The 22963-nt window shown below is 48.9% G+C and overlaps 1 protein-coding gene across 1 annotated transcript in view; it reads left to right on the top strand.

Moving 5' to 3' along the window:
- The window catches only part of LOC142583685 (angiotensin-converting enzyme-like), a 73859-nt gene that overhangs the window by 15474 nt on the left and 35422 nt on the right, over nt 1–22963 (top strand). Inside the window, exons 2-5 of the mRNA XM_075694172.1 lie at nt 5261–5419; nt 6675–6783; nt 7240–7383; nt 22457–22648. Coding sequence (XP_075550287.1) covers nt 5261–5419; nt 6675–6783; nt 7240–7383; nt 22457–22648 — 604 coding nt within the window. The remainder of the gene's footprint in view (nt 1–5260; nt 5420–6674; nt 6784–7239; nt 7384–22456; nt 22649–22963) is intronic.

The raw sequence follows: 22963 nt of genomic DNA, 5'->3' as shown, positions 1-22963 counted from the left end.
CCGGTGCTATAATCAGTCCCATCTTCTTCGATCACACACTGACTGAACAGCGTTACGCGGACTAAATCCTTGATGGAGTGAATTGATGAGTGTCTCAGCGAAGTCCCGTTGTCACGTCTTCCACTTCTGTAGCATCAGCAAGATTGGGCATCCGCACACAGCAGCAGCCGAGCACGCAACTGGCTGGATGCGACTTTATATGCGCAATAGACTGGAATGCACGGGCCTGTAAATTGGTCGGCTAGGTCAGCTGACCTCTCTCCACTCGATTTCTTTCTTTGGAGTTACGTGAAAGATCGTGCTCATATGATCAAGACGGACGTCGGATTAGCTCAAAGCAAGGATAACTGATGTCTGCCGTAGGATTCGAGCTTCAGTCATCAAGAAAGCCACTGAAGATGTGATAAAGCGGACTCAGTACTGTTTGGCTGCAGGAGACCTATTCGAACACGTTCTCTAGGCAGCAGCTGACGATCAACAGGGCTTACGAGTTCATAGCTAATAAGGTCAAACTGAAATATGATGTTTGTTTGTTTGTTTGTTGTTGTTGTTGTTGTTGTTGTTGTTGTTGTTGTTGTTGTTGTTGTTGTTGTTGTTGTTGTTGTTGTTGTTGTTGTTGTTGTTGTTGTTGTTGTTGTTGTTGTTGTTGTTTTACTTTCGGTGCAGCAATCGCGATTGCCAATTCAGCTTATTTAGAAGCGGCATATTTTCTTTTCTTGAACGCATCGGTTTTGCCTTTTCTCCACATGTGGGCCCCTTCTCGATCTGTTTGTTTCGCTTTTATCTTTTTGGCACGAATCTGTTTTTGCAGCGCGCATACACTTTCACGAAAAATAAAACCGCCGCCACTTTAATTTGTTTTCTGGCGCGAAGGCAAGTTTTTGGCACGAAATAAAGCTGTGTGTGTACTCTTTCGATGCGGTGCTAGAAGAGCCCGGATTTTGAAACATTCCATGCTTATTCCATTGCTTTTCGTGTTTCTTAAATAGTCAGTGCGGTGCTTCGGCCGCGTTATCAAGGAGCTTTTGTTATCAATGTGATCAGTCGGCCGTGAGCCGTGCTCCCGCATGGGTTGCAGAAAATAGCACGAGCCTTTTTTCCTTCCCCACAAGAACCACTTCTCTCTGCTGTTAGTGCTCCTTCCGTACCATTGTCAAGGTGATGCGCTGTCTCTTCGGGTTTGCGACAGGCATGCAGTTGCTTTCAATCAGCTTATTTGAGGGCACTGCTCTATGATGCGGGTGGGAGCGCAGTCACGTGGTATTTTTCATATTTCGTGATGTTTCTTCGCCAGTCGGGAAAAATTGTACGCAATTACTAGGTCGCTGAAAACACCCTAATTAGATGTCATTTGGGGGTCTCCACAACTGTCCCATTGACACTTTGATAGTTAGGACAGTACTTCTCGAGTTATATAAATAATTGCAATTACCGAAATAAACCTCAGTGAGTGAGTGAGGGAAATTTTTTTTCTAAATGTCCGGCGATTTGGGCGGGGTGGGGCCATAAGCACCCCAGCCTAGGTGACGGCCTCGAGTCCTTGGACACGAGCGGCTTCCTCGGCGTACCGGACGGTCCACAGTTGATCAGTAACAAAAAAATTACTGGCGGCTGGAGTAACGCTACTGCTTTATTTCTTTAAGTCTTGGTGCATGATAGTTGGCGCACCCTGTATAATTCACTCAGTAACCGAAGTGAGGCCAAGCTGGACTCACTCGAAATCAGAATCAACAGCAGTCAGCGCAGCAACGCTTATACTGAGACTCACAGAAAATGAAGAGAGAGAGGCTGCAGTTTCGGCGGAAACGCAAAGCAGTGTTAGTGATAGCCAAGTATACGACAATTACACGAAGGAAGATTACACCACCGAGAGACGCCAGATTCTTGGTGGTGCGAGAGGACTCAGGTTGTGAAACTGAACTGTCTCCTACTATGAGGTCTTGTAAATTCTCATATATGAGCTATACTGCTTCGCTGTAATACATTGAAAGCTATAAAAGCAAAACAAAAAGCCGTCTATAAGTTCAGTAACAGTCCCACGACACGTGTCAGTCAAAGTAAAAAGACAAGAATTAGGGAGGTGGAGGTGGACTAGGCTTATAGGAACCATTCTGCATCACGACTGCATTTCGTGCAAATGTCCTTCGAGTAAGGCGGTAAACGACTCACTGGACGCGCTAACAATAGTATTAAGGTAGGTCGTTCCACTCACCTATTGTGTGGAAAAAATGACTGGGACACTGTGGTGCGGCACTAATTTTCTCCGGTATTCCCCGCTATTGTCCCATCCTTAGGATGTTTCAGAACTTTTGCCGATCGATGTCTAGGTTGTCGTGGGCTAACTCGTTGGGGAATGTCTGAAAAAGCGACAGGTTTGCAGTGGATCTCTAGGTACACATTTTTTTTAGGGCGGTGACACTAACGTTACGATGGAATGAATTAGTTGCAAAACGCGCGGCATGGCTCTTAACCGCTTCTAACCTGTTAATTAATGCGTTAGTGTAAGGGCCCCATATCATGACAGCTTATCCTAGTATTACCCGCACGTTGGTTGTATACAACGCTGTTTTTTACTTCTTGGAGTGCCTACTTAAAGCTCCGTTTGATGAAATTAAGGACTCGGCTGGCTTTTGAGGTTATAGTTTCAAGATGTTTCTTCCACGTGAGATATGATGCGAAGGCCCCGCGTAATAATCTAACATCTTCAGGAATAGCAATGTTTTCATTATTTACGGGGTAGTTAAACTTGATGACAGCATTTGCCACTGAATCGTATGTAATTACATTTAGAAGAATTTAATTTCATTTCCCATGTATCCCGCCAGGATAGAATGGGGTTGAGGTCGTACTGTAAGGCGTTGGCATCATCTAAACAATTAATTTCTCCAAGGCACAGTCATCTTCATAATGTCGGATTGTTGATGAGACGTTCAGGCCGATGTCGTTGATGTAAACTGAGAATAGCAAGGGCCCCAGCACTGACCGTGCGGCACACCTCACGTGACAGCAGCAAGGTCAGATTCCCAGCTAATGAATGAAGCTTTTTGGGAACGGCCATTGAGATAATTATGCAGCTAGTTGATCATGCTTTCGGTTAGGCCTAGGTTCGAAACCTTAAAGAGCTGGAGGGAATGCTTAACTGCGTCGAAAGTTTTTTTGAAGTCTCGTGCAATACAGTCAGTCAGTAACTATATTCGCTATTTTCCAATCTAATGGTAACAGAGATGATGATATTGCCTAGTTGATTATGACCGAATAGCTGGCAACAGCAGTTGCACTTGCTTTTGGAAGATAACATGGCGCTAGGTCTGAACTGGTTGTTCAGCTAGGTTTTAACTTTGAAAGCATTTTTTTAATTACGCCGTCAAGCGATGTGTAAACGTCTTGCATGTTCAGATGATGAACGTGGTCAGTATGAATGGGAAGGGTATACGCAGATCCAGAAGAAACTGCGAAAATAATAGTTGAAAAAAATTGGCTTCACTGAAGTCATTAACGAATTCTTGTTCGGTACATATCGGCGGTATAACACTTTCTTCACACCACACCGTGTCGCCATCATCAACGTCAACCTGCATTGGTACTCTTGTAATGTGTCTAGAGACTGAAAACGTTGCCTATACGTTTACTGAGACCAGTGAATACGCACAGCTGCCCAGCATGAATGATAGTGTGCGTGCTAGTGTGCGGAAGGCAGCTAACTGATTGATCGGAGCGTTAAAGGTTCCTTAATAATATAATATTTGGGGTTTTACGTGCCAAAACCACTTTCTGATTATGAGGCACGCCGTAGTGGAGGACTCCGGAAATTTTGACCACCTGGGGTTCTTTAACGTGCACCTAAATCTAAGCACACGGGTGTTTTCGCATTTCGCCCCCATCGAAATGCGGCCGCCGTGGCCGGGATTCGATCCCGCGACCTTGTGCTCAGCAGCCCAACACCATAGCCACGGAGCAACCACGGCGGGTATGGTTCCTTAATTACCCGGAAAGTCATGTATGGTCTGTGCTCTCAGAAGTAATAGCCTCGTATTTTCACACGTGATTGCCTCGCGATGAAGGTGCGTCCGCTTCCGTTCGTCGTTTCCGCAACCGCGTCTCTGGAGTCCCCCTCGCGCTCCGTGCCGCGAACAGGCCGTGCGCCGTCGACATCAGAGCAGCGCGAAGGCGGCAGCGGCGCCGACGGCGCGAATCATTCTCGAGACTCCGCATAACTACCGCTGCAATACAAAAATATTTGCAGAAGCAGCAAATTTACCCATAGTCAAGGAAACAAATTTTAGACACGTCTATATCCGCGCCTGCATGCAGTGCACGTGTGCATGCTCGTGCGGCCAATATTCTATATATTTTTTTTTTTGAAGATCAATTGCGGAGTGAATGAAAGTGTGCTCGCAATAAAATTCTATTACTTTTCAGCTTTCTTCTTAAAGCGCGTAGCTTTCTTTGAGACCTAACGGAAATTCCTTGTGTCTAACCACTTCGGCGGGCCGATCCAGAAAAATACTGCAGTCCAACATAGCGGTATGGTGCAGGTGGTATAGGCACCGGAAGGAGGAGGAGGGGGGGAGGCGTGCTCTCGCATTCTTATCTCGTGGCAGCTAGCGTTTTTGAGATGCTGTCGTTGAGACGCTGGCCTGTAGTCGCAAAAGATGATCTAAGGTGCTGCCCGGGATTCCGTACTCGTCCTTCAGGAAGCTGCAGTCGACATAGCGTTCGGATAATGTATCTAGGGGCCTTACGGTTGGGTCCAGCGTGAGGGTAAGGCACAGTGGTAAGGGCAGCGTCTACCCGTAACACATAGTTCAACATTTGAGCCACAAATAACCACCTCCCAAAGCGTGCCGGGCGCATTCTTCTAATAGCGACTGTCTTTAATTCTTCTTCCAACATTTTTCACCGATTAAGTTCACCGATTAAGTTTGCCAATTATTTGACCACATTGGATAATATCACTGCTAGCGCCATCACAGGAATTTCTAGTTAATTCTCAAGATCGCAGTGGCGTCCCATAATGGCAGTGCGACGTAACTGAACGAGAAGTCCACAATTCCAGTGTATGAACAATATACTTCCCCAGTCTTTTTATTATTGCTTTTGCTCGGTCTCTTGCTTCACCAACGGATGTGTCGAAGCCTATGAAGCATAATATTTGCGAGTGTCGAAGCAGACCACACAGTATGTTCTTGTATTTGTGTATGCTCGTGTGCGTGCAGGCGCATTCTGTTCGCATTTAGCACGTTATCCGTTTTCTCTTTAGGTGGAAGTGACACTCGAGGCTCAAAAACTGGATCTGGAAGTCTGGAAAAATGTCACCAAGTACAAGTGGACCAAGTTCGAGGATCCGGTGACGAGAAGGATTTTCGAAAAGCTGTCCGTTCTGGGCACTGCCGTCCTGAGCAATGACAAGCAAAATGAGGTAATGAAACCCGATCTGCTGTCATCCCCGAAAGAAATGGTTGTCTTTCGTGCGCTTACTCTGTTGCGTCAGCTTATGAATCGCACGTGCTCCAAATAAAATAACTTCAATTTATGCGAAACAAGAGGTCAGCAGCGTTATTATCTCCTTACGACGTCGTTTTCCTTACGTTGATCGTAAAGTTTTCTACACGCTGTCAAGCTTTGATGCGCAATTGCTATCGGAGCAACGTCGTCCAAAGGTTCAACTGAACGCAGCTTTTTTAATTTTTGGTAACATTTGTCAATATTTCGCTAGCTACTGATTCTCGAAAGACAAAAATTTGACACACGGTAACGTCGAGTGCGTGTCGCATTCACGAAATCGAACGATGCGATACCTACACTCGTCAACGATTGAAATACGAACAAGTTAAAGCTAAGCATAACGCGCTACTTCTTACCAGCTCCCGCCGATACGTGCAATATCAACGTACTTTCTGCCCGCACACTGTACCATCAGCGTCGTCCCCGATAAGTAGTAGCGCGGGATCGTGTTAGGGTTACGCTTAGTAATTTCTCGTTCGCGTTTCATTCGTCCACGTATGCAGACATTCTCTGACTCAGACTGCAAAGATTTTAAAGGCGGCAGCGGTGGAGACAGCAAATTCTGTCAGGTTGCCCGTCGACCAAGTTTATAGGCTTTGAGAGTAGCGCTGCTTTAACGATGATTTAAACTCCGACCAGTCTTATGGAATGCGCTTTGTTTCGATCCTGTTCTATTCTGTGTCGCTTATATTCATTCGCGCTCTCAAACAGCGCGCATGAACAGCGCGCATGAACAGCGCGCATGAACAGCGCATTACGAACAGCTGCTTCTCGCCCTGCAGAGTTTTCGTTCACACAGCAGCACGGCCCCCATCGGCCATTCTTTCAGTAAAACCGCAACTCGCATGTCCTCTTTGTCCATGCTTCTGTGGGTGCATCTTAGAAATTACACGATATCCTTTTACCCTTTTTTTTTAGCAATCTTCTTCAACGATTATTTTCCTTCTATTCAATACACTAACAGTTAGGATATAGAATGTGGTGTAATGCTTCTTGTAATGCTTCTTCAAATACAAAAATGAAGTATAAAAAGCATAAAAAATTTGTACATTTTTCTGCGGTGAGGACAGCTTTTCAGATGCACTTTAAATGGGCTCTATGCAACGGGGACTCTGAATGTCGTGTAACGGCGTAAAAGAAGTTCTTGTGCTTTTTTTTTTTTTTTGCAGCTTGTCAACATAATTGCGGACATGCAAGAAAACCACGCTTCGAGTAAAATTTGTCCTTTTGTGCGGCAAACTAACAGGCCCGATGAATGCAACTTGTCCTTAGAACCAGGTATGGCAGTCGATCTACCTGCGTGAGCTTCATTGTACCGTGTCTGATAGCTAACGATAGCTAAGCTGATCAAGAAAACTATATATATATATATATATATATATATATATATATATATATATATATATATATATATATATATATATATATATATATATATATATATATATATATATATATATATGTATGTATATATATATATATATATATATATATATATATATATATATATATAGGTTAACGGTCCAAGACAAAATTATAATACCTAGGGTGTTCCCTCGTCAGGGGTCTGACACCAGATTTTAAAAAATTTCTTTTTAAACAGCTTGGCTAATGTTGGTTACGACACCCTCTCTATATAAAGAGATACGGTCTCGATTTACTTGTGGTTGTTCAAGTGCGCCCGTGATTGCAAATGACGACATTAGCGTCTTTTTCATATGCATCTGCCATCAGAGATCAAAAACATCCTCATGGACTCCCGGAACTATTACGAGCTCCTGCACGTATGGAACGAGTGGAGGAAGGTTGCGGGGAAGCCCATGAAGCAGAACTACCTGCGCTACGTCGAGCTCTTGAACGAAGCGGCAAGACTGAACGGTGAGATATTATATCATATTTTCCAGGTTATAAGGCGCACCCCTTACTCTTCGCGAGTTAAGAAGAAAAAAAGTAGTATCTAAGTCGCACCAACGTATAATTTGACGCAACTATTTTAAATCGCTCAGCATGATGAAACGAGATTATGCACGCTTGTACACGCATCGCAAAATGTATTACTCACCCACTTTACAGCACTAAATTTCCATAAATAAAATGTTTGCAAGCCGCAAATTCTAGCACAAGAAAACTATGAGCAAACATCCGCGCTGCGCTGTTTTCTAGATCATTGTACACCGGCTTACGCGAAAATAACAAATACGACTGAAGCGAACCAAAAAAAAAAAAAAGTGGGGGAGTGACTTCGGAACGTGCTGGTGAGGGTGTTTCAAAAACTATATATATAAAAAGGGAAAAGAGAGGGGGGGAACCTCTCTTTTCCATTCTTTTTTATATATGTTCTTTGAAACACCCTCACCAACACATTCCGAAGTCAATATACCTCTTTCGGCGCCTCAACCCAGGGTATCGCCATTTCTGGATGCCGCCGTAACGACACCTACGTTGAGCGACTGGGGCAATGCCCTTTGAAAGGCCATGCCGCTGCCTTTCAGTTACCCCATACATCGCACCGCAGACTCCTCGTCGCCATCTTAACTACTTCAAAATTACTCGACGTACTGCTGCTATGCTACTCAAGTCACTCTCTCAACTCATGTCATTTTTTTTTGTCTTTTGTGTTACTCGCGCACTGACCGCCTGACCGGCTCTTCTAATACCACAAGAACATGCCGCCAACGACACCCCTGAATGCTTCCTAACCTATCACCTCCCCAACGCACTCCCAGGCCCCTGTCTTTCTCGATTTTTTTTTTCTTGTTCTTTCTCTCGTTTTTTTTTTTTTTTTTGGTCTTGGTGTCACCTTGCGTTAGTTTTTTCTTTGTTTTTCTCTCTGTTCTCTTTCTTTTCTTTTCTCCCCGCGTTCCCACTCTCCCACTCTTGTCCCCACGTCTTGGGAACGAATGTCACAGACGTCGGACGACAGCGCTCGTTACCTCTCAAGTCGCTCCCTTTAAAGCCAGCCGCCAGCGACAACACCCGCACGTGACGTCACTGCAATAATCCTTTAAAACTAACATGCCGAGAATGACGAGGCCGCCTCTGACGAAGATAAGTCCTCCTATCGAAACATTGGCCAGCCTTTCTGAGGCACTTTATCCCTTTTTACAAACTTTACACCACAGTATATGAACAGTGAAATTAGACACAAATAGCATCGCAAGTATATGGCATTGAAGCGTGTATTATCCATATATTGATGGAACATGGTTATAACGGCGCGTTTTGAGGACAGGACACAGAAAGGATGCACACGGGGCAGTCGTTAACGATGTTCCATCACGCCAGCAACCAACTGGCCCATCTAAGTCTGTTAATCGTTATCCATACATCTAGAGCACTCTCAGAAGCACAAACAGAAGGTATGGAAATATCTTTTAATTATTATATTTCTGAACCAATCGAGGTTGCCGCAGAAACTGCGATCGCTGTGTGCTATAGAAACAATGAAAATTGTGACAAATGGGTCTGCCAGTTTATGGCATTGAAACGTGTGTTACTCACACATACTGAGTATATTTGAAGCACACGGCCAAGAAGGCAAGAGAATATTTATTTTTTGAGGACTATTATATTTTTCATCCAAACTAGGTTACCGCAGAGAGTGCGGCCTATTAGTGTCATAGAAAGAGGGAAAATAGTAACAAAAATAGGATTGCAAGTATATAGCATTGAAACTTATATTAAAAATAGGAAACGAGTACACTTCAAGAGCACGGCCAAGAAGCCAAATATATACTAATTTTTGTTTTGCCTATTCTATTTTTGAACCAAACTAGGTTAACGCAGAACCTCGCCCGCTTAGTGTCACATGAAAAGTTCAGATGATGACAAATAGGTTTGCAAGTATATAGCATGGAAACGTGGGAGACTTGTATTACCCGTACTCATAGATGGAGAGCACGTTTCAAAGGAGCTGAGAATATGTACGCTTGTTGTATTGCTGCGTGATTCCGTATAGAGAACAAAGCAGTACCTGCATCAGGCACAATTTGCAAAGGTTTTACAGATGCTTATATCCATATATTGATTCGATAATTTACAACATACGTAAATGAAGATGCTAACAGCTGTTGACTCGCATGAAATATTTTTTTCGGAAAACAAGTATGTAAATCATGGAAGTTACGCATGAATGCTGTGACCGGGAAGCCAAGAAAATGTCAAAAAGAAAGGTTATTTCAGTAACTATCTGCCGTCCTTCGACTAATCTACTGCGAGCACTTCGGAAAATTCATGGTTGAGTACACAGTGAAGTTGAGCGAAATTTCAACTTGTTCGCGAACTCATTGCTCCGAAAGCGTCCATTCTCGTAACTTCTTTATCGCGAGGGTTGCAATGTGGGCTTGTTAGTAATGCATCTTCAAGGGGTGTACGGTAGCGCGACTAAAAGACGGGACAAAAGAAGACACACAGGGACAGACACAGCGCTACCACAACGCAGGACACACACAGCGCTGTGAGTGTCCCTGTGTGTCTTCTTTTGTCACGCCTTTTTAGGTGGTGGTGGTACAAACATTATTTAGTGAAGGCCAAAAATAAAAGGAAATTAACATGCCGCCGTTCCGTGGGTAGCCTTCAGGCTGCCGGTCGTGGCCACCAGATCATGCCTGGCGGCGACTTCCGCTGCCCAGATCGTTAGCCATAGCTGGACATCCGGCTCCGAGCTGGCCAAAGCAGCCTCCCACAACTGCGGACTAGATACATGCCAAGAGGCAGGGGGTGAGTGTTTAGGGCATGAATACAGAATATGAGCATAGTCTGCTCGTGGGTGCCTGCAGAGCGTGCATTCAGGTGAGAAGGCACCGGGGTGGATAAGGGCAAGTCGGGCAGGAGAGAGGAAAGTGTGGGCCTGTAAATGGCGCCACGTGCTCTGTTGGAGCTTAGAGAGGAATTTGTGAGGGAGAGGGGGGATAGGCGAGAGTTGCGGTAATGAAGGGTGATGTCATGGAAGGTGAGGAGGGAGTCACGCGTGTCCATCCCGGAGTGGAGGGGGCCAGCTCGGTCTGTCATCTCGCGAGTGATGGAATTTGCCGCCTCGTTGCCAGGGTGCCCCGCGTGAGCCGGAACCCAGAGGAGTTGGATACGACGAGAAGGGGGAGGGGAGTGCTCAAGGATGCTGAGCGCGGCGGAGCAGATGCGACCCTTCGCAAAGTTGTGGACTGCAGCTTTGGAGTCGCTGAGTATGAAACGGGCTGGGGTAGTGGCAATGGCGAGCGCAATAGCTGCTTCCTCAGCGGCAGTGGAGGTGGGGGCAGGTATAGTGGCAACGGTCAGGGGAGAAAGTGTGTGGGAAATGGTGGCAAGGGCGTAGGCGGGGTGGGGATTGTATGGCGCCACATCGACATACACAGCGTTAGACTGTGTGCCGTACTGGCGCCAGAGTGTAGAGGCACGGGCAGAGCGGCGGGCGGCGTGATGCTCAGGGTGCATGTTCTTGGGAAGAGGGTTGACAGTGAGCATGGAAGATACAGAGGAGGGTAAGGGGTGGGTTACACAGGCAGGGGACGCAGGGGACGCAGGGGTCAAGCGGAGGAAAGAGAGAAGGGCTCTGCCAGATGGGGTGCGAGAAAGGCGGTCGTGTTGTGCCGTGCGATGGGCCTCCACAAGCTCTGAAAGAGTATTGTGAACGCCCATTGCCAGCAGACGAGAAGTGGGGGTGTAGGTGTGGAGCGCAAGGGCTGACTTGTAGGCTTGGCGGATGAGACAGTTCACCTTGTCTTCCTCGGCGCGAGAGAGAAAGAGATAGGGGAGGGAGTAGACAAAGCGGCTGATAACGAACGCCTGGACAAGACGACGGAGGTCGTGCTCACGCATACCGTGGTGCCGATTACCGACACGTCGAATAAGTCTGACGGTCTGGTGGACGGTAGTAGTTAGGCGGGAAAGGACGGCAGTGTGTTTGCCGTTGGATTGGAGAAGGAGACCCAGAATGCGGAGGCAGGAGACAGAAGGGACGGCGTGCGCGTCAATAATGATGCTGAGGGTGGGGGAAGAGGTGGGGGGCGTGCCTCGAGCCGGGAGGAGCAGAAGCTCCGACTTTGACGGGGAGCAGGCCAGCCCGACTGCGCGAGCATGACCGGCAACCACGTCCGCACCCGCCTGGAGGACGGCCTCCATCTCTCCAATATTTCCGGTGGTTACCCAGAGGGTGATATCATCGACGTAGAAAGCGTGGGACAGGTTGGGAATGGCGGCGAGGGCGCGTGCCATGGGGAAAAGAGTGATGTTGAAGAGAAGGGGGGAGCGGACGGAACCCTGGGGTGTGCCCTGATTTCCAAGAGTGAAATTTGGAGAAGTCAGAGGGCCGAATGAAATCTCAGCGGTGCGACGGGCAAGGAAAGCCGTGATATAACGGTGGATACGAGGACCCACGTTAAGGGTGGAAAGAGCATTTCGGATGGCGGAATGAAGGACGTTGTCAAATGCTTTCGTCATGTCCAGTGCCAAGACCGCACGAGTGCGCTTGGCGTGAAGAGGGTGAAGAACTTCGGAGAGCTGGAGCATGACGTCATTGGTAGAAAGGGAAGGGCGAGAGCCAAACATCGAATCGGGGAAAGGTGGTTGTCTTCTAGAAAGTTCTGCAAGCGGTCGAGAACAACGGGCTCCAAGAGCTTACCGACACAAGAGGTGAGGGAAATAGGGCGGAGATTTTGGATGTCTATTGGTTTGCCAGGTTTGCGGATGAAAGTTACCATAGCGGGGAGGGGGGGGGGGGTCCACTCGGAAGGCAGAGTGCTTTCATGCCAATGTTTGTTAAAGAAGTCAGTGATGGCCTCGAGGGATGGGGTGCCCAGATTACAGAGGGCCTTGTTAGAGATTTGGTCGGCCCCCGGCGTGGAGGTGGTGCGGAGCTTATGCAGCGCGGCACGAACCTCGCCCAGGGTGATATCTGCGTCGAGCGCAGAATTAGGGTTGCCGGCGTAGGAAGGGAGAGAGGAAGGGGGTTGGTGCGGAGATAGCGATCACGAAGAGCAAGAAGAAAGTCGGAATCAGAGAGTGGAGATGAGTGAAGGAGGCGCGTCACGTCCCTGCGGTGCGTGGCCTTGGAATGCGACGGGTCAAGGAGGACACATAGGAGAACCCACGTATCCCTCAGCCCGAGGTTACCGGCGTTGCGCTAGCACGTCTGGCCCCACTGCTGTCTGGTGAGAGAGGAGCAGTGCTCCTCCATGTCCATTGCCAGGCGAGCAAGGCGGAGGCGCAGCGAGCGGTTGTGTTTCTGGGAAAGCCAGCGGCGGTGCAGGGAGTGATACGCCTCCCAGAGGTGCAGGAGGCGACTATCAGCCGTGTAGGAGTGAGGAGGGGTGGGGACGGTGGAGGTGGCAGAGGAAACATCCTGAAGCAAGTTAGTGGTCCACTGAGAAAGGTCTGAGATGGAGGTGGACGCTTTGCCGCGACTGGCGGAAGCGATCCCAGTCCACCACCTGCACCAGACGCTTGCGGGAGGAAGATAGGGTGGGAAAGGAGAAAGAGAAGGACATGATATAGTGGTCGCTAGCGAGAGAGACCCAGGTGTTCGTCCACACCACGTCCGGGATATTTTTGTAGATGGAAACGTCCGGATTAGTGTTCCGTTGTACGCTAGAGCCAATGCGGGGGGGTTCCGAGAAATCGTTAAGGGCGGTCAACTGTTCGTTCTGCAAGAAGGTCCATAGTGCCAGGCCCTTCCTGCAGTTCTTGGGGTAGCCCCAACTTAAGTGATGAGCGTTGAAATCCCCAAGAATTAGGAGCGCGTTCCGGCTCGCGCGTGAGATGGCACTGCGGAGAAGGAGGAGGAGGGGAGCTTCAGGTGTGCGGGGAGGGCTGTATACATTAAGGACAAAGGGGCTGACATCTTGCCGCCGCCGGGGAAGGAGTTCCAAGAAGAGGTGAGTGCACTCCGGAACGTCGAGCGGATGCTCGATTGCCATGTAGTCGCGATGAACAAGCGTGGCAACCTTCGGAGGTGAAGGGGAAGCAGGGTGGAAAGCAGTGTAGTCACGTAGTTTTACTGGTGAGAAGATTTCTTCTGCGACGATAGCGAGGTGGTCGGAGTGAGGGATGTTCTGGAGGTGGAGCCGCAGCGTGTTCCGCTTTGCGTGGAAGCCGCGGCAGTTCCACTGCCAGAAATTAAGGCGTGGGGGGTTCTGGCCATCTTGAGGCCGGGGTGCCCCTACTGGTGCAGGGTGTTTGGGAGATGAGGATGAGGGGAGGAGGGATGAGACATTAATGGTTATCTGGGCAAGATCGGCCTCACGGGAATTCTGGCGGGCCTCAATTTTGGCCATGCGGTTGTTATTCTGAGCCATCCAGCTCTGCGTGTCCGTACGCAGAGCTATAATGGCGGCCATGATGCTTCGTTCATGTGCTTCGAGGAACGAGGCCGTGTGGCGGATGACAGCCTCCATCTCCGGGGTGGGGGCAGGTTCGGTAGAGGAGCGCCTGTTATGTGGAGGGCTGCGGGAGGGGGAGGCGGTACGGAAGACGCGGCCGAAGAGGAGGCGGACATAGGGGCGGGAGGTGGTGGCGGTGGGGTCTGTAGAGCGATGGGTTGTGAGGTTTGGTGAGGGTAAGAGGTGGGGAGGTGGAGGCGCGCGAGCAGCGCCTGCAGCTGTTCTTTCAGTAGGGCGATCTCGTTGCTCTGGGCTGCGATTTGAGCTTTGAACTTTTCTTTTTCGGGGTCGAGTGTGGGAGGCTGCGATCGCCAGCTCACCTGGGAAGCTGTCGATGGGGTGTCTTGCCCCGGTAACGGTTGAAATGAGACGGAGCGGTGGCGGGGGCTGCGGTCCCGGCTTGATCGGGAGCTGGATCGTTGACGGGGGCGCGATGAGCGGGTGTCCTTTGCGGATGGTGTTTACTGCGTTGAGTTGGATGGCGTTGACTTGGGACTGGATGCGAGTGAGGAGGGACCTCCCCGTTCGAAGCGGAGCTTACACGGGCGGGACCCCGTGACATATGTGCCGCTGCACAAGATGCATTTAGGAATGCAGTCAGGGGGGTCCCGAGCCGCGTGCGCAGCTCCGCAGCGTAGGCAGCGCCCGGACCTGGGCTTGGTACATACGTCGGAGCGTTGACCATGGCTCCAACAATTGAAACAGGCTTCAGCCTTGGGGCGGAAGGGGTGACAGATGAACAGGCCGCAGCTGAACACCACTGGTGCGAGGGAGTTCTTTCGTGCCGACGAAGGTGATCAGGATGGACCGGGTGCGACCCATCTGCCTTGCATCGGCGATGGCGTAGGTCCTGCAGCCTGCAGGTCCTCGATTATCTCCTCTTGGTTTTGATTGTCCACGGCGTTGTAGATTATGCCGCGGAGGGCGTTGTCAGGTGCTGCCACATAAGCGCGCAGTGGGTACAGCTGGGTGTCGAGACGCAACTCAGAGGTTCGCACATATTGCCGGGTGCGTACTGACGGTGAAAGAGTTGTTGTATGGGTTTATGCGTACGGGCGGTCCTCGGCACTGAACGGTACTGAACGCTGGCTCTAGAACAGAGTGAGGCAAGGAGGGCCCCATTGGTGGTTGTGCGGAGGTCGAGGCCACCTCCAGGGCGGAAGACGATCTTGTTGTCTTCCGCTGGGAGTCGAGGCAGCGGGACGTGGCGGCGTAGGCGGTGAGTCTTCAGCGATGGCGGGGGTGCCATGGCGGACTTGAGGTGGGCGTTCGTGACTGAAACGGCTTCCTTTGGATGGGCCGCACGGTGGGCTTGGAGCATTCGGGACCAGCGAGGGTCGTCATCAAATTCTTGTTGGGAGATGAGTGTACCGTCGACTATACTTTTCATATCGGCGGCTTCGAGACAACAGGAGCGAGTGCCGGCGCAGCGGACGACGGTGCGACGCTAGGTGCAGGTGCGCGCTGCGGGCGAGGTGGCGTTGCGCCGAGCGTTGGGCTTAGCTCGGCGGCCCCGTGGCTGGTCAAAGATGAGGCCCTGGTGAAACGTAGATCGGCGGGTCCGGGCAGATGAGGTGTCAGGAAGGTCCTTATACCTCCGGGAGCTTGGTAGCAGAAATTGGAGAATATCCCGGGCGAGATGCCAAACCCAGGAGCAGATATCGCGGAGCCCATGCGAGGCACGTCCGAAGAACGCCGGGCGTGGGTTGCGTACCCTTTTAATCGCGCTACCGTACACCCCTTAAAGATTCTTTATCGCGCAAGACAAGCGATCATTTTGTAAGGTACATGCGCTTTTTTTTCTTTCGCGTTGCACCTCTCTATAATATTGTGTGAACATGTGAAACATGATCAACAGAATAGGCACCTGCACCCTCTGTGCAAAAGTATACGGACCACTCGTTCAAAATTTTCTTCGCAATTTAAACGCACAAATTTGATGCACGTTCCGGTGCACATGAGTGCACCGGAAATTACACGAGGCCAAATTCGGACAACAGTAATCAATCACAAGTTAATTTTTTTAATTGCGGAGTTTTACTTGCCAAAACCACCATATGATTATGAGGCACGCCGTAGTGGGGGTCTCCGGAAATTTGGACCAGCAGGGGTTCTTTAACGTGCACCTCAATCTAAGTACACGGGTGCTTACGCATTTTGCTTCCATCGAAATGCGGCCGCCGCTGCCGAGATTCGATCCCGCGACCTCGTGCTTAGCAGCCCAACACCATAGCCACTAAGCAACCACGGCGGGTCTAATCAATTACAAGTGACGTTATCAAATCCTCTATAGAAGAGGAAACGTGGCTTTATCATCGCTGAATCTCTGGTCCGTATACTTTTGCTAAGGGGAGCACATAACATATTTATCCAGATCTTGCGCATGGTTAAAGGGGCCCTGAGCCACCTCTCGGGCTTGGTGAAAAAAAACACAGCCCGCGGTTAGCACACGCTGCTGTGGACATCTCACCCAAATTTTGTATCCGTGCGTGGCGCGTGGATCTCTCAAGCGGAGCGAGAAGTCACCTTTTTCTCAAACGCTCCCTTCTCAACAGAAGTCTGTTGCTCACTCTTTTCTGGACGCTTTATTTCGCAATATGCCGGATTCCCAAACGCGGCTGCGTTGACCAATAGCTGATATCAATCAAGAAGGCTATTTTGATCAGTGCGCTCCTTCCTATTGTTACTGTGTGTATTTATTGACGCAGTTGAAGGAACAGACTCAAGTAAGCCAACATCTGGGGAGGTATTCTGTTAGAGTTCACCTAGTGGACGTGTACATTTCGTCTGCTGCTGAAGTGCTGATTGGTTATGGCGCCTTGTGCTGCGGATGCGCAGCGCAGCCCAGCCAGTTAGAACTTGAATAGCAGACGAAATGGACATGTCCACTAGGTGGACTCTTACAGAATACCTAGCTCCCCTGCTTTCAATAACAATGAACAGCGCGTAGAAGACGAAACAGTAAAATTCCGACACACACGAAGAGTACGAGCGCTAAAAGCTCTGCGTACCTCCTCTGCGCGCTATTCATGTTATTCAAATCATGCATGCACCAACAAGGCCAAAAAGCTACGTTGCTCCAAACTGCTTTTACATTTCAATAATAATTACGTAATCCCGGAAGCAGCCGACTATCGTCTGCTCAGGCTCCGCCGCTGCCGCCCGCGTAGGAAATTAAACTTTGGCCGCCCTGTTTATCGGTGTTGTAGGCGTCGGGTCTCGCTAAATTGGATTAGTTTTGAACACTCAACGATCCTCGAACCACGCCAAACTTACGGTCAGACCACACGCACGCTTCCCAGCGCGCGTTCACTTCAGGTCGCTTCTGCTCAGATGCCTTGACAGTCTTCGCTTCGTATTGAGCTATTGATATAGTATAGGTCTTCAAAGTGTGCAAGTTTGGCATGGCTACCATCCGTCAGTCAAGCTGGTGCACTGTAAATTCCAAATACAGCGCAAAAGATACACATACACATAAAGAAGACACTAAAGACGCGGACAATTAAGCGCTACTACCAGCTGTTTATTCCAGTCGACACAACCTCCAATTTGAATGACTTGCCTAGCGGTGAGGGGTTACAACTCCTGGATCTCAGGTTCAGGTTTCGCTCAGACCACGTATGTTGGGGGAGCCACCCACGGGTCAAGAAGGATCTTTTGCCTTTTGACTCTGTCCACTCAAAAGTAGTGAAAAGGGGCATCATGTTTCAGTGCTTGGATGCTGCGCTCCGGAAGTCGTGCCTGCATGGAATGCAGCATAGCTTTGAAAAATCAGATTGGTCGCCTATTGCCAGCGAGATTTCCTGAGTTGCTTGTTGGTGCAGTGGCCGAATCTCGCCTGCAAAAGGTAAAGAACAGAGCCAGAACAGAAAGCGCGGCGACCCAGCGACGGACTGCGAGGCCCTTAGTAATGCCTTATATGCATAAGGTCTCGCACAACCTGAAGAAGGACGCGAACAGGCATCGTATTCCTGTGGTTTTTACGGCTCCAAATAAGCTTTCCAGGCTCTGCCCTCGGATTTGCGTTGACAGCAAGCGAGGTCGCAAAACAAGACACGAGCACCCCCCCGTAGGGTGTGCGACAGGAGTGGTATATTCACTTCCCTTGAAAAGTTGAAATGTGTACATCGGCCAAACCGAACGGTGCATCAACGACCGACTCAGGGAGCACGCGCTAGAAGTTAAGAAAAAAAGAGGACAAATATGCACATTCGCTTGCCCATATCATCGCGTGTGGTTGCGAGGCACTTTTTTTTTCTGAGGCTACTATCTTAGGCAAGTGTGCAAACCACGCGGCCCGAGTGGCTTCGTAAGCATTCCATATCCACGAAGATTCACCTGTCTCTGTAAGCGAAGCATCTGTTCTTTTGCACAGTACCGAAGTGTACTACTTGAATTCTGCTACCTAAAGCAGGCAGCAGTATTGTTCACCTTTTTAGTTTATCACCTTCGCATGGGAAAAGGGGCGTCACACTTGCGTGTGGCTCACTTTCAAAATCGGAGTGTGTGTCAATTGGAATAAACACTTGGTAGTAGCGCTTGTCCGCGCCTTTCGTGTCTTGTCTGTATGTATGTGTATTTTTGTGCTAAATTTGCAATTTACAATGTTAGACCAACTAGCCCAACAGAAGCTGGTAAAGGACAAAGCGGGTCCGCACCACGTAGGACGGCCAAACTGCAACACACGAGCGAGAGCGCGCACTCAAGCCCTAGCTATACCGTGCAGAAACCAAGCGCTGCACATGCGCACTACACTTGCATGTAGCTGCGGTCTGCTACGCAGCGTAGGAACCGCGACCGGCGCGGGGAGTCCGCTGACTGAGCACACAGCGGCTCGTTAAGGACAGCCCCGTTTGGTTAACGTTTGGCGCATCCTAGGCGCCAAAATCGATAGTAGTGGCACCTGCGTGAACAATCAAAATCCAATTTGAACTGCCCGCCACGGTTACGTTCAGTAGGCGAAGCGTTGTGACCGCACCCTGCTCTTCCGTTGCCTTCGCAGTGCAAGTCATTGAAGAAGGAACGGAAGCACCACGTTGGGGACGTTTGATTGTCGATAACTCCGCTTCTGCATAACGTATTGCAATACTTTTTGCGGCCAAAATACTTCTCAATGAGTCTACTTTAACATCAAATGCATTTCTCGACATCGATAGAAAGGGGTTCAGGGCCACCTTAATCTACGCTTAACGCTACGCTGGTTTGAAAACTGCGAAGATATCAGCGCAGGATTAATATCAATGCAGGATTAATAAGTACACCAACGTTTCTCTTGCATCTCAAGAAAGTCAATTTCACTTGACAAGTTACAGCGTCACCGAAGGCCAGAGAGACAGAGAGAGAATTTATTAGAAGAAAAACGAAGAGTCCTGAGCTACTGCGCTCTTACCTGCTACTCTGCACACTGGAAAAAAGAAAGAGAACAAAATAGAGTAATCAAAGACGATAATGAAGACAGGAATAATAATAATATTTGGGGTTTTACGTGCCAAAACCACTTTCTGATTATGAGGCACGCCGTAGTGGAGGACTCCGGAAATTTTGACCACCTGGGGTTCTTTAACGTGCACCTAAATCTAAGCACACGGGTGTTTTCGCGTTACGCCCCCATCGAAATGCGCCCGCCGTGGCCGGGATTCGATCCCGCGACCTCGTGCTCAGCAGCCCAACACCATAGCCACTGAGCAACCACGGCGGGTGAAGACAAGAGGAAAGGATGCGTACATACAATAAGCAAGTAAGCAGCGGTTTGCTTTACAGAGGCACTAAAGGCAAATACTAAGTCGGCGTAGGCTGTTTAAATACCATTCTAGAAATCTCGCAACGCTTGTTTCGTGCCAAGGAAGGCCTTAGTTTACGAGAAAAACGCGTCTGAATGGTCCAAATACCTTTTCCGAAATTCAAATTTCCCACCACCTAACCGCGGGAGTGGTGACGTTGCATACGCCATCACCACCCTTTGCTTGCGTCGGTGAGCAAAACGGCGCCCGACAGACGGCGGCACCGAGCCAAGACAGAGGGGTGGATTCGCCGCCGCAGCTGCTTTTTCGTCAAGTGGCGTAGACCGTTCGGGTATCCCGCGACATCCCATGGAAGTTCAATTCTCTGCTACTTGCAGTTTGTGCAAGTTTCGCGAGCCAGCAAAACTAGCGCAGCACTACGCAATAACGAAACTACTGAAACGCGAAAGCATGGGCGGCACAGATTCGAGTAAAAACGAAACCTTTCGACCGCCCGCGGCGTTGTCAAGGGTAATCTCAATGAGTTCTGTTTTCTAAACATGAAATAGAACTGAAAAAGTAGCACTTTATTTCGTCCTATAATAAAAGGATGTGTTTTGGAACGAGTGGTTGAGTACTAGTGACAGAATTTGACTGAGGAGTGCTTTCGTCCCCCGGCAAGTACTCGAACGTCTCGGGGAAATCTCTAATCATGTCCTGCATTTACCTCAATTTCTCGATTATTAAGGCTCCGTTCGCGATAAGTACTAATCAATCACTTCAGCTTAACTTAATATTTGCCTTTAGTGTCCCTTTGAAGTGTCCAGTATAGCCGGGTGCTCTTCAAATAGTTCATAACAGCCCATGTAGCTATTGCTGGTACTGTGTGGTCATACATTTCTGGCCAAAGTTGTACTTTCTGACAATGTTTGCCTTTGTATGCCTGCCACCGTAGAAGCCAGCCTCTTCCGCTGCGACACATAGAGAGGGCACTTACGAAACACATGTCGCAGAGTCTCTACGACCCTCTACCTTTCTCCCCCCTACCCTCTCTCTCTTTTAAACCCATCCCCTCCACCCTGCTGGCGCTGAGCCGTGCTCCCGCATGGGTTGTAGAAAATAGCGCTAGCCTTTTCTCCTTCCCCACAAGAACCACTTCTCTCTCAGACATAGGACAATGTTCACAGTTTTGGGCTGTACGCACGGCTGATGGGCGTAGCGTCGAGAGAAGGCGACACCCAGGCGAAACCGGTGAAGTATATTTGCCTGGCAAGCTGCTGTCGCAAATAATATGTGCGATCAGTGCATGGACGGGGGAATCTGTAATTTTAAAAGACCTCAAGCGGTCCCAAAAGAAAAAAATTACACTTCTCACATACACATACAACGTAGATTCATTACCTTTGAAGGAAGTACCTAGTTCAATATATTTAGTTGTAACATTAACCAGTCACTTTTCTTAGCAATTGCACACTAGCGGTATTTCGTCTTTCTTTTGAGCATTGCTTCTTTTAAGGCATAAGCCATAAAGCACGCATTTCCTAGCATCAAACGTCTTGCTTACCTTTCGGTAGTTCGCGCCAAACTTGAATTATTGATTCATGTAACAGTAGAATATCGCATTAAATCGGACAGTAAAGCTCTTAAAAGCAGTGTGTCGGAACGGAAACAAAAACGAAAAACGAAATAAAAAAAACACGATATTTCTTAACGGAACGAAAACGAGACGTTATATTTTGTTTCGTTTCCGAGTGAAACCGAAATATTTTTTATCGGTTTTCGGTTCATGGGGAAAGTCGGCAGTCCGAAACGACCAACGTCAGGCAACGTCCGAATGAGCGCGTATCAAAGGGCTCCGCATACGCGCCTATCTCAGGCAGGGATAGCGCGAGCGATAGCCTGTCGAACGCTTCACTAATCCAAGCCTGCTGCTCGGTGCCCCCTAGCATATCGGCATCGCCGAAAAACGCAGGGCTTGCACGCTGAAGACCTTATGGTTTTGTTTTGTACCGGTACAAACCCTTTGTTACTGAAGTATTATCGTTCGCTTATGTTTGTTTAAGTTAGTTTTATCGGTTCAGCGGTCTCGCATTTCGGCGAGTACACTCGATGACGTGCTGCTTCTGAAATTGTGCTCAGTGCCTTGACTCAAGGCAGCGAACATGACCTCAGCATTCATAGTTCGCTTATTGAGAAAAATAAATACTGTGCTTTTATTGGTAATTTGCGTCAAAAATTTTTGCATACAGAGCAAAAATGTTACGGACCGTTACGAATGATTCTTTTTTTTTTTTTTTCGTTCCGGAGTAGAACCGAAGCGGAACGTTTTTCAGTAGAAAGAAACTTAAACCAAAACGAAATACATTGCGTTCCCAAACCCTGATTGAAAGTGTCGAGTGTAAGGCTGCCAAGCTGGTTTTTCATAAATATTCTATGTGGGGCTCACCCACTGAATTAATGGTAAAGAACGGGGTAGACTAGTTTCGACAGAGCAGAGGAAAGCTTATGAGCCAGAATTTCTTTCGCTTCTTTAGTTCCAGATAAACTGGATACCGCAGCTTAGGAGTGACAGATCAATGTTTACCAGAGCGCGTTACCAGATTATCCCTCTTCCCGGCTATATTAAGCGCGTGGAATGAACTCACTGACAATTTACTAGTTGATTTGTAACACAACTGTGTCTATTTTTTTTTTCTAAATGCCACTATTCTCATCTGTGATGCTGCATTGTTTTCAACCTTCCTGCTTGACCTTATAGTTTTCACAGTATTGTACAAAATAGAGTAACCTGTTAAACACACCCAGGCGGAAAGACTTGGAACGTGAGGCGACACCTTCGTATTTTCCACTTTGCCGCAGGCTTCAAGGACGCGAGCGGCCTCTGGCAGGACGTGTACGAGTGCGAGGGTCTCGAGGAGAACGTGGCCAAGCTGTGGGAGCAGCTGTTGCCGCTCTACCAGGAGCTGCACGCGTACGTGCGCAGCAAGCTGCGCGCCATCTACGGCCCGGACAAGGTTCCCGAAGACGGACCCATCCCGGCACACCTGCTCGGTACGGCCGCACCACGGTGCATGCAAAACAAATGGCGCGTAGGCTACAGATGCTGAAGTGCCGCAAGGTCGCATTCGCGCTCGGCCACGTAACACTACATACATTACGCAGACAGAGACGTAAACTTCCTTATAGCAACTTGTAGGCAATGCTAAGCCTTCGCATCAAGTACAGGCACCTTGTGGGAGTGCCCAAACTGCCCTCCACCCAATAAAAAACACAATCCTGCGATGGCCCAAACGCACGCGTGCGGATTGAGCGTGTTTAATCCTAAGCGTTACCACCCGATGAGCGTGCCGGCTGCTGGAACGAGTG

This window comes from Dermacentor variabilis, chromosome 5 (genome assembly GCF_050947875.1).
Source record: "Dermacentor variabilis isolate Ectoservices chromosome 5, ASM5094787v1, whole genome shotgun sequence".
Lineage (NCBI taxonomy): Eukaryota > Metazoa > Arthropoda > Arachnida > Ixodida > Ixodidae > Dermacentor > Dermacentor variabilis.
This window is presented reverse-complemented; position numbering and strand designations above follow the sequence as displayed.